Source organism: Convolutriloba macropyga, chromosome 14 (assembly GCF_964194025.1).
Source record: "Convolutriloba macropyga chromosome 14, txConMacr16.3, whole genome shotgun sequence".
NCBI classification, from domain to species: Eukaryota; Metazoa; Xenacoelomorpha; order Acoela; family Convolutidae; genus Convolutriloba; species Convolutriloba macropyga.
This window is the reverse complement of record NC_134481.1, coordinates 8777211-8792282: the sequence shown is the minus strand read 5'-3', so window position 1 is coordinate 8792282 and position 15072 is coordinate 8777211. Positions and strand designations below refer to the sequence as shown.

Here is a 15072-nt window from a genome sequence, read left to right as displayed (position 1 = left end):
CCTATCGACATGTTAGTCAAATTCTCAGCACCTCTTCTTTATCGTCTGTTTTCATAACTGTCGCTTTGAGATATCCAATAAATATTCAGAAATGGCGGACAACCTTTGATTAGTACAAAAGAGCTGTATTTTTTTGAAAATTATGTTCTCGAAATTTAACTTTTCTTTGTTATTTTTCAAACATTATAAGCTAGAGCCGGTAGCTTTATCAAAAACAATTTTTTTTGTTCCCTAGAACGTAAACTATCACTTGTCTAAACATAAAAACTGTTTGTATTTACGAATAATTGTTCTTTTTTTCTTTGAAGAAAGTAAACGAAGTAAGTAGTAGTAAAGGCGCAATTGTTGTTCTGGATATGTCTTGGTTATGTTACTTGGCGGTAATATTTGTATGCATGATTTTTATTAGAAAAAGATTTTAAGTTGATTTACTTTGATTTCTGTCTGTTGATATTTTACATTTTGGATTTAAACAGCTTGACAAATAATGAGAGAAGAGAGCAGCTCAAACAATTTTTCTATGTGAACAGGGAAAATAAAACCTGAAGTCTTGTTTTGAAATTGAAATTAACACCCCCTTTTTAACGCCTTATCACGAATCTCTCGATTTTGAACAAAAATAACGCCTGTTGACTACATCCTGTACTGCATTTAGCTTTTTGGTTCTAAAGTGTCGACAGAGAGGACAAGTGAGAGACACAGAGCGAGAGAGAGAGAGAGAGAGAGAGAGAGAGAGAGAGAGAGTTAGCTTTCTGCTTAGATAGCACTACCGTTTTGTAGTAACAAATTTGTCCATGTAGTGTGAATCAGATAACATTTAGCAATCTAATTTAGTACTTGAATGATTAGTGTAGATTTTTGAGAAAAGCGCTACTTAAAAATCCAAAAGGATTTAATTAATAGCACCATTGCTTGGTACGTTAGGCTGGAGAGCTCTGAAGAATTAGTTTTTCGCCCTTTAAAAATAGACTCATTAATTAAAATAGATTCATTGAATTATTAGAAAAGTCAGGCACTTCTTTGCACCGTTTTGTTATAGTTCGGTATTTTTCGCACCAAAACGCTTTTTTGTACGTCAAAATTTGTTTCTTTTACAAATGTAACAACATTGTGCATTTCTATACGTCTCAATTGTAGAGAATGAAAATAATTTGGTCCAAGAAAAAGAACGTACGCTTAACGCTACTTTTATTATTTTAATGTATATGAAAAACAATTCAAACCCGAGCAAGTTTGAATCAAATTTGTTTGAAAAATAGTTGACAGGAAGACGGTTGAATTTCTTACCCCTAAGAAATGGGAATTTTTTTCGTCTTCTACCACTCAGTACAAAAGTACAAATTTAATTGAGAGGTTACTTTTTCAGTATTTTCTGCCTTTTTTATGGAGACAGATTAACAATAATTTTTAGACAATTTAATTGCTGTTCCAATTTGACCCAATTAACTTAAACTTAATTAAGCGACCTGTTATTTAAAAAGTGTATTGCGCATCAATAGTTGCTATTGATTTGAAATTTATTTCTTTAAGTAATTTTTTGTTAATAATTTACCTATCATATTTGAAATCTTGTTCTAGATCAAACCTATTTGTTTTGTCATAAGCAAAAAAACAACACCATTTTTATTCAAATTTGCAATTAAAAAGAATTCAACCTGGAGCAAGTTTGAAAAAAACTGTGTTTGAAAAATAATTTGAAGGGAAGACGGTTGAATTTCGTACCCAAAGAAATGTGAAATTTTTGTCTTCTACCATTAAGCATACAGATACAAAATTATTTGAAAGGATGCTTTTTTAGTATTTTCTGCCTTCTTTATGGAGACAGATTAACCATATTTTTAGACAATTTTATTGTCGTTTCAATTTGACCCAACCAACTGAACCTAATTAAGCGATCTGTTACTCAAAAAGTGTTTGGCGCATCAATAGTTGCTGTCTGTAAAATTAAGTCTCGAAATGGAGCAGATTTTAATTGCTGCACTTGCTCAAAAAATATCAACAAATTTTTTTTAAAATTCAACTGCTAATCAACGTTAGTATTCAGAGTCAAAAAGCAGTCAGGCTTTAGAGCTGTATTGACCAGAAACAAGGTGGTTAGGGAGATTCGTTTTCTTCCGTGATATTTATCCGTTCCTATATCTCACAGTCTCAAAAATTTACCTTGGAAAACATTTACAAACAAAATATCTCTTTAACAATTCTCACCTTTAGACGATTGCAAATTTTCTAGGCTGATTTGAATTTTTCAACACCTTTGGCGTTAATATGAGCCATTTTCATTTTTTGAAATAATTTTGGTTAAGAAATTACTTATCATATTTTAAATCTTTTTCTAGATCACACTGATTTGTTTTGTCATAAGCAAAAGAACAACACCACCTTTATTCAAATTTGCAACTAAAAAATTCAAAGCGGAGCAAATTTGAAAAAAAATTATTTGAAAAATAGTTTGACAGGAAGACAGTTGATTTTCTTACCCAAAAGAACGGGAATGTTTTGTCTTCTACCATTTAGTTTACAGATACATTTTTTTTTGAAAGGATGCTTTTTAAGGTTTTTTCTGCATTTTTATGGAGACATGTTAACAATAGTTTTAGACAATTTTATTGTCCTTTCAATTTCACCCAATCAACTGAACCTAATTAAGCGATCTGTTACTCAAAAAGTGTTTTGCGCAACAATAGTTGCTGTTTGTAAAAGTAAGTCTTGAAATGGAGCAGATTTTAATTGCTGCACTTGCTCAAAAAACATCAAAAAATGGTTTCAAAAACTCAACTGCTAATCAACTTTATTTATAAAAGTCAGAGAGCAGTGAGGCGTTAGAGCTCTATTGACCACAAACAAGGTGGTTAGGAAGATCCGTTTTTTTCCGTGATATTTATCCGTTCCTATATCTCACAGTCTCAAAAATTTACCTTGGAAAACATTTACACACAAAATATTTCTTTAACATTTTTCACGTTTAGACGATTGCAAATTTTCTAGGGTGATTTGAATTTTTTCAACACCTTCGGCGTAAAATTGAGCCATTTTCTTTTTTGAAATAATTTCGGTTAAAAAATTACTTATCATCTTTGAAATCTTTTTCTTGATCACACTGATTTGTTTTGTCATAACCAAAAAAATGCCATTTTTTCTCAATTTCAGAACCTGAGCAAATTTGAAAGAAATTGTGTTTGAAAAATAATTTGACAGGAAGACGGTTGAATTTCTTACCCTAGAAATGGGAATTTTTTTCGTCTTCTGCCATTCAGTAGAAAGATGCAAATATATTTGAGACGATGCTTTTTCAGCATTCTCTCCTTTTTATGGAGACAGTTCAACAATATTTTTTAGACAATTTTTTTGTCGTTTCAGTTTGACCCAATAACTCAATTTTGCAGTCACAACATAGAATTGCAAATTGTGGATGTATAATTTTTATATCTCCTGGAGTAGTCGAAAAAACGTATTAAGATGAAACACTGTGACCTTGGTAAATCACGAAAACCAAACCAGAGCAATTTCCAAGGAATTAAGAGGACAAAAAATAAAAAAAAATTGCATACCGGTCCACATCTTTTCATTTTGGAAAACTATCGGAAGCAAAACCAATGAAGTTTTTTCTTCTGTATACCATTATCACAGTTTTTCTTCTATATCAAATCAAGGCTCTTTGAGCTTTTGATAAATTTTGTGATCAGTTAATATGAATAACTATAACAGATTTTGATACCTGAATGAGAAGGTCCTGAAGAAAAGGACGATCAAAAAACAAACTGTCAGAATTTCAATCAGTTGAAAATCGGGTCCTCGGGGAATTTAAAAAACGAATTAAGCTGTGTTTGCACCTCATGCCAACGAAACGACGAGTTTTGTAAAGGAAAATAACAGCCTTTTTAGCAACTCAGTTCACTTCCCAGGTTTAGGCCTCGACCTATGAAAAGACCATGCTTCACCAAAAAGGAGTATGAAAAAACCATGCTGGACTCAAACAGCCCATAAAAAAATAGCTTGACCTAATCGTTGAGCTAGACTTTGCATTTGATGCTGGACTCAATTATGATGCTCGACTTTACCTCGATCTAAAATGTTTATGCTGGACCCAAAAAACTTGTACTGAAAATTGGCCTTTGCATATAACTTATTCAACGGTTTTTACCGCTCAAAGTTTTCAATATCTCTCATGTTTTCTCCAAAAACGAATTGAGCTAATTTAAATATAATTGAATAAACGAATTGAAGAACCAAATGAACTAATCATAACACACTATACACATTGCTGATGAAATGTCGATTGTTAGAGCTTTGTTAACTAGTTGAATTCAGCTGGACAAGTTCGCTAAATTGATTAATTTCCAAAACTAATTTACCTTAAAAATTCAATATTTCTTAAGACTTTTTGACAAAATTTCACCTGTTTTTTTAAGGTTGACTGCCTGTTGCAATGCTAGTTTGGTGTTACTGGTAGGTGCTACACATCTGCAAAATGAATTATGGAAAAAATAATTGTTATTAATCCCGCAAAATTCGATCCTCGATTCATGAAAAGACCTTGCTGGACATATTAAAAGAGCAGGCTTGACCTTAATTTGCTATGAAAAGACCTTATCTGGACCAGGAAAAGACTTAATCTCGACTTTATTTAGGAGCTGGACTGTGTATTAATAGTCAATATTGGAACCCCGCTAGAATTTTAAAGTCTTTTCATAAGTCGAGGTCTAAGCCTGGGTTTCTATAAGAATTTTATCGGGTTAAGAACTGGGTCCTAATGACACTAAAGTACGATTTAAAAAAGTCAGCAGGCAACAAATAGAAAAGTTTGATATCAATTAACTCAAATATTTGTTGGAGTCTGTTTTCTTATGATACCGACATTGTTTCAATTCTTTCAAAGTCCGAATCATAGTAATTGCTGTTTTTTCCGTTGCCGTTCTTTCGTTTCTCACTTTATCTTTTCCTCTATTAATCGAAATGCTTTCGCGCGATCAATCCATAATACGCTTGGGAAAAATTCCATTGAAACACATTATGATTATGTCATGGCATCCGTTTCATTTAATTCTAACAATTTTAGTTACGATAGTTTTGATTTTCACCTATCTACCACCAAAAGCTATGGACGAGAAGTTTTGGTATCCATTATACGAACAGACTCATGACATCAGCAGTTCCTTTCGAAGTTTTTGGTCTCCTAGGAAATCGAAATTGAAGAAATCTACTCGAGAGGATAATTCTGAAAACATGAACGATCACCCGCTAGCTACAGAAAATTTGGAACTTAAGGAAGAAATGGGAACTAATCGTCCCATTGATGGGAACAGAGAATGTTCTACAAGCATTTGCAGCGTTGGAAATGATTGCGCAGTGAAGTCAAACATCAGCGCAATTTCGAAACAAGAATGGAATAAGAAAAGAGAAAACTATAATCGTAAGATCACTTCGACTTTCTTTTTCGTCAGTTTTATATTTATTGTCCTGGCTATACCAACCACTACCACAGTTATTATCCTGCTTGCATACTGTCGCTGGATTGAGTTTCATTTGAACTTGTTCTACGGAGCCATATTCTGTCAAACACTGTTCAGCTTGGTCTTTCTCATAAACCCAATTTTTTACATGCGCATTAATCAAATTGTAGTGCAGAAAATCAACTGTCTGGTTCTAAAAAAAGGTACAAAAACAGAGAACACCAAAGTTGACAAAATGTAAAAGTTTGCATCTTTCAACGTTTTTCTCCAAACATCTTGACATACTTGTCAGCGTAATTTCATAATAGGGAATTTATATTGTTTGTATTGTGCGGAAATATTTGTAAGCAATTCATCAACAAATAATGAACTTTAATGAAGCTTGCAATTTGTCAAATTTAGTCAAATTGATCTTTGTGAGCTTAAAAACGAAAAAAAAAACACCAATAAACCTAATTAAAATGTATTCCTCTTTCAAATTGTATTGATGATTCAGAATTTTCGACGTGTTTACAATTTTTGCGATTTCTTAGACAAGTTGCAGTTTAATAAATTTGCTTGTTAAACAACTTTTATACCAAATAAACCACCATTAATTCACTTAGACAATATCCTAGTGCGCATTACTTCCAGCTAACTGGATGTTGAAATTTTTGCTTACCTATCCTTTTGAACAACTATTGCGGGGTTCAAACTTATCTTGTCCAACTCAAACTGATGGTGGAAAAGTGGAATCAAAAAATGGATATCAATTTGCGAAAAACACCAAAACGATTACCAAAACACTGTATTTGATTTAAAAGCGTTCTTGTTGACTGGTTAATGCAATGATACACGTTGTCGGCATTCGATTTGTACATTAAAAGATATCGAAAACTAATGAACAATCTGGTGACGTACATTTTATTGCGGGTTCAACCGACAAGTTAACACAGCGGAACCCCCACTCGTCTCAGGGACAGTATATAATACGCCTATATTAAAAATTTTGGCTTAAACCCCTTTTTCAAAATCTGGCCTAGCTGTTTGTTTGACCGCCAGCTATACATACTAGGAAAGATCTCAATCTGTGAGCATGTTTAAGTTCAATTTGAAAAATGTTTCACGTTGATAACTTGTCCAATTTTTCTCATGATCTAGTAATTGTGTCAATTACTGACCAACATCAAAATTTTTGTCCAAAAATTTTGCATCATCTTTATAGTCAACAGTTTCTGCCTCCGTTTGAATTTTTTTTCACATCTTTGGTTCAATGTTATGCGCTGCTTTGCCCTCCTTTCGAACCTGCCAGGAAGACGGCCCTTCTCTCCCTGTTCTTCCCTTCTATAGGACAGCAATCAGTGGGGAAGACTTATCCCAGGTATACTCTGTGAAATTAGGAAAAGAAAATAGGAAAAATCCCTTCTCTCTTGGTCGGGGAATTATTGCAAACATTCAGTGAAGAAACTTTAGTCAGATTTTGGAAGCTGAAAAATTCAATGTAGTGAGAATGATTATTTAATTCTAATCGTCATTGTTTGGAACCTAATTTTGTGATCATCATGTAATTTTTTGCTCAGATTTTTTATAAGTAACTTGTCTTAATAATGTAGATCACCTCTAATTGCCTTGTTTAAATCTAGATCTTTATAATTCAGTTTTTTAACCAGAAACATTGTTCCTTAATTCAACTAAATAATGCATGTAAACAGAGAGGGAGATCGAGAGAGATGAAGAGAGAGAGAGAGAGAGAGAGAGAGAGGAGAGAGAGAGAGAGAGAGAGAGAGATAGAGGGAGAAGTAAAGAGAGATTTTTAATACCGTGATGGCACGAATTTTTAATTGGCACTTTAGAGAGCGAGTTGAAACAAAAGCTCTGGCTATTATTCCCCGAATAAACGCCACCGGTGTTTGTTCATGCTAATTTGCAAAACAGTCTTAGTTTTGTTATGATAAATAAGGGAAAGAACGAAAACCATTCAACAATTTTTTTAAATGGTTCTGCGCTGATTTTCAATGCACACTTGGTCCGGGTAGCTTATCAGATATTTCAAGAAAAATTTGCAACAGATTATGTTTGAAAGGCAACTTTTCTTCGAATCAAATATGAAAGTGTACGAAACTTTGGTTGCTGTCAACCCATATGTTCAAAAATTTGGAAAAGTTTGCTCGTAAATCTTTGCTATAAAAATGAAAAATTCTTTTGTTGTAACCGTTGGATAGATTCTACCTTAAGATGCATAGACCTAGCTTTGCCTACAATTTTTGGGACGAAATGAATCAAACCAAAAAAATTGTATGCGAACGAGCTCTATGAACAAAGAGAAAGAGATAAAAAATGTACATAGGAATTGAATATATCCGTTCCACTTTCCAAAAAAGTACACAAGATGCTGGCAAAAATTCTATATTAAAAAAATTTAAAACGCGTGAAATTTAAAAGCCTAATGATGCGGGATTCAAAACCAGCACGCTTTTATATCTTCGTAAGATAACCTTTCACAATAACGCAACTCAGAGAAGGACAAAGCGGGAAACTTTTGCAATAGTATAAAAATTTTAAATTGGATTTGCTCTTTGTAGTAGTAAACAACTATACCATGTTGCTCCGGTTTTACTATAAAGTAGTTGCATTATCAGATCTATCTGATATACTTGATTTTTAAAGCTCGATAATAGATTAAATAAAGAAAAGAAAAAGAATAAAACTGAAAAATTATTGTATACGAACTAATTTTGAACAAAAGAATATGGCTGATAATTTTAATTTCATTTAAATAAAGAATGGTTCCCTGATTAGTTCTCAGTGTGCTGATTGTTTTTAATTGTTAACTCTAAAACTGATCTCTGTTTTCAAACCAATTTAAAAGGTTTTGAAGTTTACCAAATGCAATGAAAATTAATCCAAGAAAAATGAATAGTGCACTCCCGTTTAATTGAACCTTGAGTATAGATCAAACATTTAAACTTATTTGCGAGCTTGGATGCGTTTTCTGATACTTTTTTCATTTTGCTTGACCAACACCGCTTTCCGATAACGTAAAGGGGAGAAATCGTTTTTTGCAACTATTGTGCTCAGCTTTTGATACAGTTTTTTTTATCAGTTTGAGAACATAATAGCAGTATTGCGTAAAACGAGCCTCTGAACATCCAAAGTGAAAAAACGTTTGCGTTATTTTATTAATTTTAGTTATATTAGTAATTCAATATCATAAAGCATTTGTAAACAATGGTAGTTGAGTACTCCAATTTCCTGAAGCCTACAATCATAAACTTTCTAAGAAAAACTACGGCCTTGTGTTAAAAGATTATGCTGAAAAATTATTGAAATTATGTGAAAAAAGTAGCTACCTTTCAGCAATTGACCCAAAAACTGTATCGGAGCAAATGATAACCATCTGCAAAAGTGACTCGCCCCAAATCATTAGGCTTGCATAAAAATTCCACCAGCCAAAACAAAGTTTGTCATTAAGAATAATAAATGATAAAATTTAGGCTCATGAAAAATTTAATTAATTGAAAGATGTTTTAAAAATTTATGAATTCTGACAAGGGCAAGTCTTAGACAACTTTACATTTCTGAGCGAAAAATAACACAAGAGATCGCTGCAAAGCATTTTTGCAGGAAACGGTTACTTTTTGTACATTAACGCCATTTCAGGGAGATAAAAACAGCAGGGAAAAAAATTTAATTTTTAATTCTGTATTCTAATTATAAAAAAAACACTGAGCATAACTAGATAACGTATAGCGAATTACTCTAAAGCGTAATTCATTTTGTTTTTAGCTACGTGGGGATGATGAGGGCTCCCAGTTTGAGGTCCCAGACGGAAATTTGATATATCGACACCTAGAATAACGCACGACGGGGGTGTCGTGCGTTCAGATTTACATAGTCTGGAAACAAGGAAAATGGCACGAAAGTCTTGACATGAACGCACGAAAGGTCTGATGAACACACAAAAGTCTGGACATGAACGCACGAAAGGTCTGATGAACGCACGAAAGTCTGGACATGAATGCACGAAAGGTATGATGAACGCACGAAAGTCTGGACATGAACGCACGAAAGGTCTGATGAACACACGAAAGTCTGGACATGAATGCACGAAATGTCTGATGAACGCACAAAAGTCTGGACATGAACGCACGAAATGTCTGATGAACGCACGAAACTCTGGACATGAACGCACGAAAAGTCTGATGACCACACGAAAGTCTGGACATGAACGGACGAAAGGTCTGATGAACGCACAAAAGTCTGGACATGAACGCACGAAAGGTCTGATGAACGCACGAAAGTCTGAACATGAACGTACGAAAGGTCTGATGAACGCACGAAAGTCTGGACATGAACGCACGATAGTCCGGACATCCGACTTTCCGTCTGGGATCTCAACCTGGGCTAGCTTAAGTGTATCTGAGAGAGGCGAAGATGAAGTCTGAGAAAATGGAGGCATTAGGTGGGTGGAGGGGAAGGGGGTTGACAGGGATGAACACAATAAAGCCCTGAGGGCCATAGATTGCTGACCAGTTCTCTTGGTGCTTTACTGCAGTCTCTAATTGCATGAACCAATGAAGCTTCATTGAATCGTGCACATAGAGACTGCAGTAAAGCACTAAGAGAACTGGTCATCAATCTAGGGCCATCAGGGTTTTATTGTTCACCACTGTCTGTCCTTTTCAGAGCAAAAAACTGTGAAATGAAAAGTCGTCAGTACGCAAAATTTCATAAAACAGACAAACATGAAGTATATAATCACTACAAACTTCTTTTGAGGGCATTTTTATCAGGGGGTCACATGCCACCACTGTCGGGTCATATATTATACCACCAGTCCAATTTATTCTCACATAGAACTGCATGTTTGAGTATTTTGGGCAATTGTTGATTTGTCCATTCCGCTATTTCGCTTTGAACATTTCAGCTTGTTCATCACGTACTCGTTGCTACACATGTACAAAAACGGGTTTAGAAGGAACACAGACCCGTAAAGACATTGACTCACAAATAACCCAAACATAGCAGCTTCGAAATCCGCATCTGTGTACATCAAAAGCCAAAAACATAATATCACGATTGTAGTTGTCGGAATTGCTATTATAATAAATAGAAAGCTGATGAAGAAAAAAGCTGATGTAATTTTTCGCTGGTTTCTCTTGCGTTTATTGTTCCATTCGTCTTTTAAACTAATATGGTTCAAGTTAGACGAGCTTCCAAATTCTGAATCAATACTACAAACACTAGCCGTGCGTTCTCTACCGTGCTCGATTGACAGAAAATTTGTTTCAGTCTCCACATTTTTGTTGTCTTTTTGTTCGTTTTCGGCTGTTATTTCATCGGTTATATTTGTTTGTTTCACTGCAATATTCGCGCCAGTATTTAGTGAAGGTCGACAACATTTTTGAAGATAATTTGCAATTAATGATATTGGCACAGATACTGGAGTCCAAAAACTTTCGTCCAGGGCTTTCGCTATTTTGCGGTAAACCACAATTTGAATAGCACCGACTATAATGACCAAAACTAAATTAACAGGATACCAAAAAATCCAAAATGCATATTTGATGTCTTCGTAACCTTCGTAGCCACTGTAATCGTGACTTCCGTAATCGTAGTCATAATCAGTTACTTGATTTGAATGTTTCAAATACAATCCAAGCAGAGCAGGAGACGACAGAACGAAATAGAGAAGAATTGAAGAAAAAGTCACAGATGATAATATGATCCATACTTTAACAGGTTTGAAGTGATGTCGATATCTTTCAAATGAAGCTCCACAAAGCTTGAAAACCAGTCGTAATTTACAAACGGGAAAATGGGAGAATTAATTGCGACCAAAAAAAGACTAGAATTCCCACGATGAGGTATTGACTATTTAGCAGCAGTTAACCGCAAATCAAAAAATATTACTTAGAAAATGAGCTTATAAGGAATAATGTTCAGTTAATCTTCATTTAATCGGGTGTATAAAATTAAACTCGATACCTTTAACTGGTCCACATTTTCACAATTGTTAAATTGTCTTCACTCTAACTGTCTTCATCAGAGCTCATTACAGTGAAGAGGTATACCCAAATCGTCACGGGCCGATATGCCCGATGTGTGTATCTCGTGTTCGTTTTTGCTATCTTAATACATTGAAAGTGGTACAATATTGCGGAAAATACCTACTTTAGCAGAAACCGGCAAAATGGAAGGGAATATCGTATCCCGTGTTCGCAAAAGTGTAGTAATTTTAGCCGCGAAATACAAGTACAAACTCAATAACCTATTTTTCGCGCGAGTTGTATCACGCATCCGCTCAATTTGCGTATCGATTTTTCGCACGCAATGTAGCTCGATTTCGCATATAATCCGCAATTAAGCCTAACTTAATTAATACTTATTTAATTAAGCCTAACTTATTACTACTAGTAGTACTTTACTACTACTTTATTACTACTTATAGTACTTTGTCACTACTCATTACTACTTATTAGTACTATTTATTACTACTTATTGAAATTGGCCAGTCCCACATTGATATACAAAGCCTTTGATTTGCGAGGGATTTTTCGGGAAAAAAATAGTTTTTGTGGTTGCATGTATTTAAAGTACTTCAAAGCTTTGAAAGCTTCAATTAAATCTTTATAAAAGTGCTTATTGCATGCTCAAAATGCGCGCGAATAATAGAGACCTAAATTGAGCTGAAACGTAGTACAAGATTTGTTACCTACTTTTCGCACCGAATGTTCTTTTATTTCGCAAAATTGGCGGAACCCCTTTTGCTAAAAGTAAGATACAAAGGATGTCATCTAATTTCGTTCACTGTATGTAACTAATTTTCGAGCCAATTTTACTAAGGCGGAAGTTTTGGGGTATACCTCTGCATCGTAATGCTTCGACTGGTGATAAACAAACCTTGGAAAAAAGTTTCAAAATTGGTAAACATTAGTTTTCATCAGTCAGTTTAAAAAATTTAAAACCAGTGAACTTTTATAAAACCATGCAGTGACAAAACCAGTGAAATTTGACATTTTTTAAGTGGAGAAACATATATAAAAACATGCCTTAACCAAACATAAATTTAAAAGGCCAGATGAGTATCAAATTCTGAATTCACGATTTTGAAATCATCAGTTGTAATAGTTTCATTCTATATTTTTCGTTCGTTAAACTGTGGTTTGAACATTCTCATGCAATTTTTGATTCGAAATCAAATCAAATTTGATATATAGCCTTTGGTCAAAACAAGTTTATTCCAGATACCTTTTACTACAGTGGAAACTCTGAATCTTTTTACTGTTGTTGCAAAAAATATTACCAGATCAAAAACAATTTCAATACTAAAGTTGAATTTCCAAAATTCTGTGGAGCTTCCGTTACCGGAATGGTTTCACTACAGCAATATAGCGATTAACAGACATTACAACTAACATCGCCAAAGAGAAAAATATCAAACTGTCCTCCAAGAAAAATGCCAAAAATGACATCTCGATATTTTTTGGTTGATAAAGAAATTTCACAGGTAGGCAACTCATTTGTAATCCATAAAGAGCATCAACAAATAAACTGGTCAAAATAAATGAATCTGTTGCTTTTTTCTCACGTTTTGTGACAAGAACACCAAAGATTAAAAAATTGCTCAGGGAAACCGAAACTCCTAAAGTTAATTTCACATAAAATAATGTATTTTTCTGTGCTACCTCATCAGCCATTTTCGATATTAACAATAACCTTTAGGTAAGGTTTGAGTTTTAAAATCTCAATTTCTCAGTCAAGTGTGTTGTGATTTCTTGTTTTATTATCTTTCAAATATAAAATTTAAGAGGATATGAAATTTCATTCAATAGAAAGAATAATAGCAACTGGATAAAAAACACAAAAAAAAACAAATTTATTAATAAGGTTCACATTAAAAGTGTTCCGTGTTGTTGAATATAACTTTTTCCGTTGCGAATTCTATTGTCTAATATAAACGAAAACAATGCGAAATTATGCAGAACTAAACTTTCTATAGAGAGTTTGAACTAAGTCTGAACAACAAAATGTTTCGAATTTGGCTTTGAACAACCCAAAATTTGCAAACTTTTATCTCAAAAGAATTTGTTTGCACCAAATATGATGACTCTTGGTTGAAGGATCAAAATTTGTTTAAAGTGAATCGCGCTCGTTCTTCATATTTGCTGTGTTGACTTAACACAAAACAGCATTTATTGGGTCAAGTGTAATCTACGGGCAATTCATGGCAATACTTCTGCGACAAATTATATATCAATACTGTTCTAGGAAAAAAACCCGCGGTAATAAACCACGCATCCCCATATGGAAAAAACACCCATTTTAAATTTAAATTTTTGTTGTATTTTTTTTGGTTGTGATAGTTTCATATCAAGCTAAGGCGTGGACATGGCCCGCAACGCAGGGCCAGACGTGCTAAAGGCGTATCATTTTAGCAGCCAAGTGGAGTTTTATGTCCTAGGGATTTATTTTTGTGGAATTCATTTCCTATCTAAAATTAGGACGGATTTTCTCCTTGGAAACCAAAAAAAACCCTCAGCTGATCATGGATGCGTTTGTCTTACTTTGAGAGCTGTATATGAAGTACAACTACACCCAGAGTGAAATTAAAACTTATATCAGCTTAGGACACGTCTATTTGCGTGCCAAATGCTCGTCAGAATGGCCAGGTTTGTCAATTAAAAATTAAAAATGAGATTTTTTTAAATGTTTACCATTCTTTGATATCTTAACTTTTAAATGGTTTTCAGGATTCGAAAAAAGAAGAACAAAATGTAACGAACAGTTCTTAAATTAAGAACGACCCTCACGTGACAAATGTCAGATTTTTCAAGGAAATCTACCCGAGGTTACAACCACCATGTTTTGCTAGTCATAGTCGTTGTCAATCTTTGCACGCCATCGCCGTTTCCCATTGTTACCGACCGCGATAGATAGCAACTTGACAATTAGATCAAAATGAAGGAAAACCTAACTGATGACTAATTTCCAAAAATTCAGTTACAATGCCCATTGTGTCTTAAGAAGACAAATGAAAATTTTTGTAGCTAACCATATATCTAATCCTGATTTAGGTCTCCAATAACTACCATTAATTTCAGGCAGAAACATTTTAGACTATAGCTAGAAGATATCTAGAGCTAGAAATCGTGGAAATGGGTTGCTTTTATGTGTACGTGAGAAAACGCATGATGGAAATCATGCTTTTCGTTCAAAGATTTCTAGGTTGAAGTTAACCATTACACCGCGGAGGTATACCCAAATCGTCACGGGCAAATATGCCCGATGCGTGAATCTCGTGTTCGTTTTTCCTATATTAATACATTGAAATTGGAACAATATTGCGGAAAGTAGCTACATTAGCAGAAACCGGCAAAATTGAAGGGAAATTAGCAACCCGTGTTCGCAAAAGTGTCCTAATCTCAGCCGCAAAATACAAGTGCAAACTTTATAAGCTATTTTTTGCACGTCTTGTATCACGCATCTGCTCCATTTATGTATCAATTTTTCGCACGCAATTTTGCTCGATTTCGCATATAATCCGCATTTAAACCTAATTTAATGCGTGTATTTGAGCATAGAAGTGATTATTAAAGCTTTATTACTACTTTATTTCAACTTATCAAAGAGTTCCTAGCCG

At 34.1% G+C, this 15072-nt stretch overlaps 1 protein-coding gene across 2 annotated transcripts in view; it reads right to left on the bottom strand.

The window, feature by feature from the left end:
* LOC142353686 (uncharacterized) overlaps positions 1–13539 on the bottom strand; it is a 15435-nt gene extending 1896 nt beyond the window's left edge. Inside the window, exons 1-2 of one of the 2 annotated variants that reach the window (XR_012761060.1) lie at positions 12798–13539; positions 10158–11191 (exon numbers count right to left, since the gene is read on the bottom strand). Coding sequence is in view for 1 of the 2 variants with exons in the window: in XM_075405996.1 (XP_075262111.1) it covers positions 12798–13129 (332 nt within the window). In the remaining variant the exon portion in view is untranslated. Of the gene's footprint in view, positions 1–10157; positions 11192–12797 lie in introns of those variants that run through there. The other variant, XM_075405996.1, reaches the window with a different exon arrangement.
* Between the last annotated feature and the right edge of the window lie 1533 nt (positions 13540–15072).